Source organism: Phaseolus vulgaris, chromosome 2, assembly GCF_051622355.1.
Source record: "Phaseolus vulgaris cultivar YP4 chromosome 2, ASM5162235v1, whole genome shotgun sequence".
NCBI lineage: Eukaryota > Viridiplantae > Streptophyta > Magnoliopsida > Fabales > Fabaceae > Phaseolus > Phaseolus vulgaris.
Window position 1 is genome coordinate 36,750,659 of NC_143499.1, and position 2,761 is coordinate 36,753,419.

Sequence of the window (2,761 nt, forward strand, 5' to 3'; positions counted from 1 at the left end):
TATGACAATAATAATGTCAAAAGTTTTAATATATTTAAGAAGTACATCAAATGAGAAACATTTAACAAGAATATCATGTGAGAATTAGTTTAAGATTGTTTCTATTCAAATAGATGTAATTCGTCATTCGTTGGATGTCTTATGTAAAATTAACGGCACAACAAGCAAAAGATTGTTATTATTTACTAATAATTATCTTTGAATAAGATATGATGCTTTGATTTGCAGTTCAAATTATCTTGGAAAAAAATTTATGATGATATGAAATCATGAAACTTATGCTTGTTATTTCTAATTAATTGTTCAATTAATATTGTGGTAAAACTCACAGGGTACGAAACATTTTGGAATAAATTTGTATGCTTAATTTTATGCATATGTGTATGTTAGTTGTTACTAATGTAGTTGAAACACTCAACGATGAAAAAGAACAATAAATTAATGATCATAAGCTTAACAATGAACTTGTAGTAGAACAACCACAATAAATAATATTAAGAAGATCTCAAAGAGAAAGAAAGTTTGTTATTTCAAATTATTATGTGGTTTATCTACAAGAGTTAGAAAATGACTTAGGCATTCATAATGACCCATTTTCATTTTCAGAAGCCATTAATGGTGATAATTCTGATAAGTGATTGGATGTTATGAAAGATGAGCTTAAATCAATAGCACAAAATGATGTATGGGACCTTATGGAATTGTCATAAGGATGTAAGAGAGTTAGGTGTAAATGGGTCTTTAAGACTAAATATGACTCTCATGTCAATACCCAAATGTTATAAGGCTCGACATGTTGCCAAAAGTTTTACTCAAAAGGATGACATTGATTATAAGGGAACATTTTCACTTGTTTCTAAGAATGATTTCTTTAGAATTATCATGACATTAATAGCTCATTATGATCTTGAGTTGCATCAGATGGATGTAAAACTTCCATTTTGAATGGGAATTTAGAAGAGAATGCTTACACGGACCAACCAGTGGGGTTCACTGAAGAAGGAAAGGAACACATGGTGTGTAAACTTAAGAAATCAATATACGGGCTTAAACAAGCTTACAGACAATGGTATCTTGAGTTTAATGATACTATTGTGTCCTTTGGATTTTAAGAAAACATTGTTGATCAGTGTATATATATGAATGTCAGTGGGAGCAAGTTTATAATTCTGATTCTATATGTTGATGATATCTTGCTTGCAACTAATGATTTTGGTCTATTAAGAGAGACTAAGAAGTTTCTCTCTAATAACTTTGAAATGAAATATAAATACTATGTGATATGAATAGAAATATTTCGTAATAGATCACAAAGACTGTCAGACTTGTCTTAGAAAGTATATTAATAAAGTTTTAGAGAGATTCAAAATGGATAAATGTTCAGCATCTCTTGTTCCAATACAAAAAGGAGACAAATTTAGTCTCATGCAATGTCCAGAGAATGATTTGGAATGGAAGCAGATGGAGAATATCCCTTATGCATTTGTTATTGGGAGTTTGATGTATGCACAAACATGTACAAGACCAGATATTAGCTTTGCAGTTGGTATGCTTGGTAGATACCAAAGTGATACAGGATTAGATCATTGGAAAACTACAAAGAAAGTTTTAAGATACTTACAAGGGACAAAGAATCACATGCTTACGTATAGGAAATTTGATCATCTTGAGGTGATTGGATATACAAATTCAGATTTTGCTAGTTGTATGGATACAAGAAAGTTCACATTTGGTTATGTGTATCTTTTAGCCGGAGGAGCGATTTCATGGAAAAGTGTGAAGCAGTCATATTGCATCCACCATGGAGGCTGAATTTGTGGCATGCTTTGAGGCTACAGTTCAGGCTAATTGGTTGTGGAATTTTATTTTAGAACGTGAAATTGTTGACAATATTGTCAAGCCGCTGAGAATTTATTGTGATAATTTCGCAGTTGTCTTCTTTTCTAAAAATGACAAGTATTCGAAAGGTGTTAAACACATGGAATTGAAATACTTTATCGTTAAAGAGGAAGTTCAAAAACATATAATAATGTCAATAGAACATATTAGCATTGATCTTATGATTGTTGACCCTTTATCATAAGGGTTACCGTCCAAAACATTTACTGGTCATGTTGAGAATATGGGCATTATGTGTACTAGTGAATGATGAATGTTGTTATAAATGCAAATTATGGTGTGAAAAACAAATTATGTTATTGTTGATGAAAATGAAATTATGTTATTGTTGATGAAAATGACATTATGTTTGAACTCATTATGGACTTCTCATTATAAAGTCATATTAAGGAGAAGAATGATATAGTGGTATATGGAAAGAAATGTGTTGATTAAATGACATGTAAGTGCCATGACTCTTATTATTATTTTTCCTTGATTTTGATTGATGATAGAACCAATTTACGTAAGGCCTTTCAATTCGCATTATGATTTATGTAATTATTAAATCATGAAAGTATTATAGCTCATATGAGTCAAGTGGAAGAATGTTAAAAAATTATGTAAATTAATTTTATAATGTGACACATGTATGAAATATATTTTGGGCTTTAGGTCTAAATATGATTTAATAAAATAAAAGGCTCATTATATATATATATATATATATATTATGATAACTAATGAAAACCTAATCTGATGAAGATTGGGAAAGAATAGAAACAGGTTTTGTCTTTGCAAAGGAAGTTGTTCACAGTTAACCATCAAGAAAAAATGTGACAAAGAAAGGAATTGCAAGAGATAGATTGAGAAAAGAAGATAA

At 29.8% G+C, this 2,761-nt stretch overlaps 1 protein-coding gene across 1 annotated transcript; it reads left to right on the forward strand.

The window, feature by feature from the left end:
* The first annotated feature begins 1,368 nt into the window (after window positions 1–1,368).
* Window positions 1,369–2,149, forward strand: LOC137809430 (secreted RxLR effector protein 161-like). Its single transcript, XM_068610542.2, has 2 exons — window positions 1,369–1,705; window positions 2,085–2,149. The coding sequence occupies exons 1-2, from the start codon at window positions 1,369–1,371 to the stop codon at window positions 2,147–2,149; spliced, it is 402 nt and encodes a 133-aa protein (XP_068466643.2).
* Window positions 2,150–2,761: the final 612 nt, after the last annotated feature.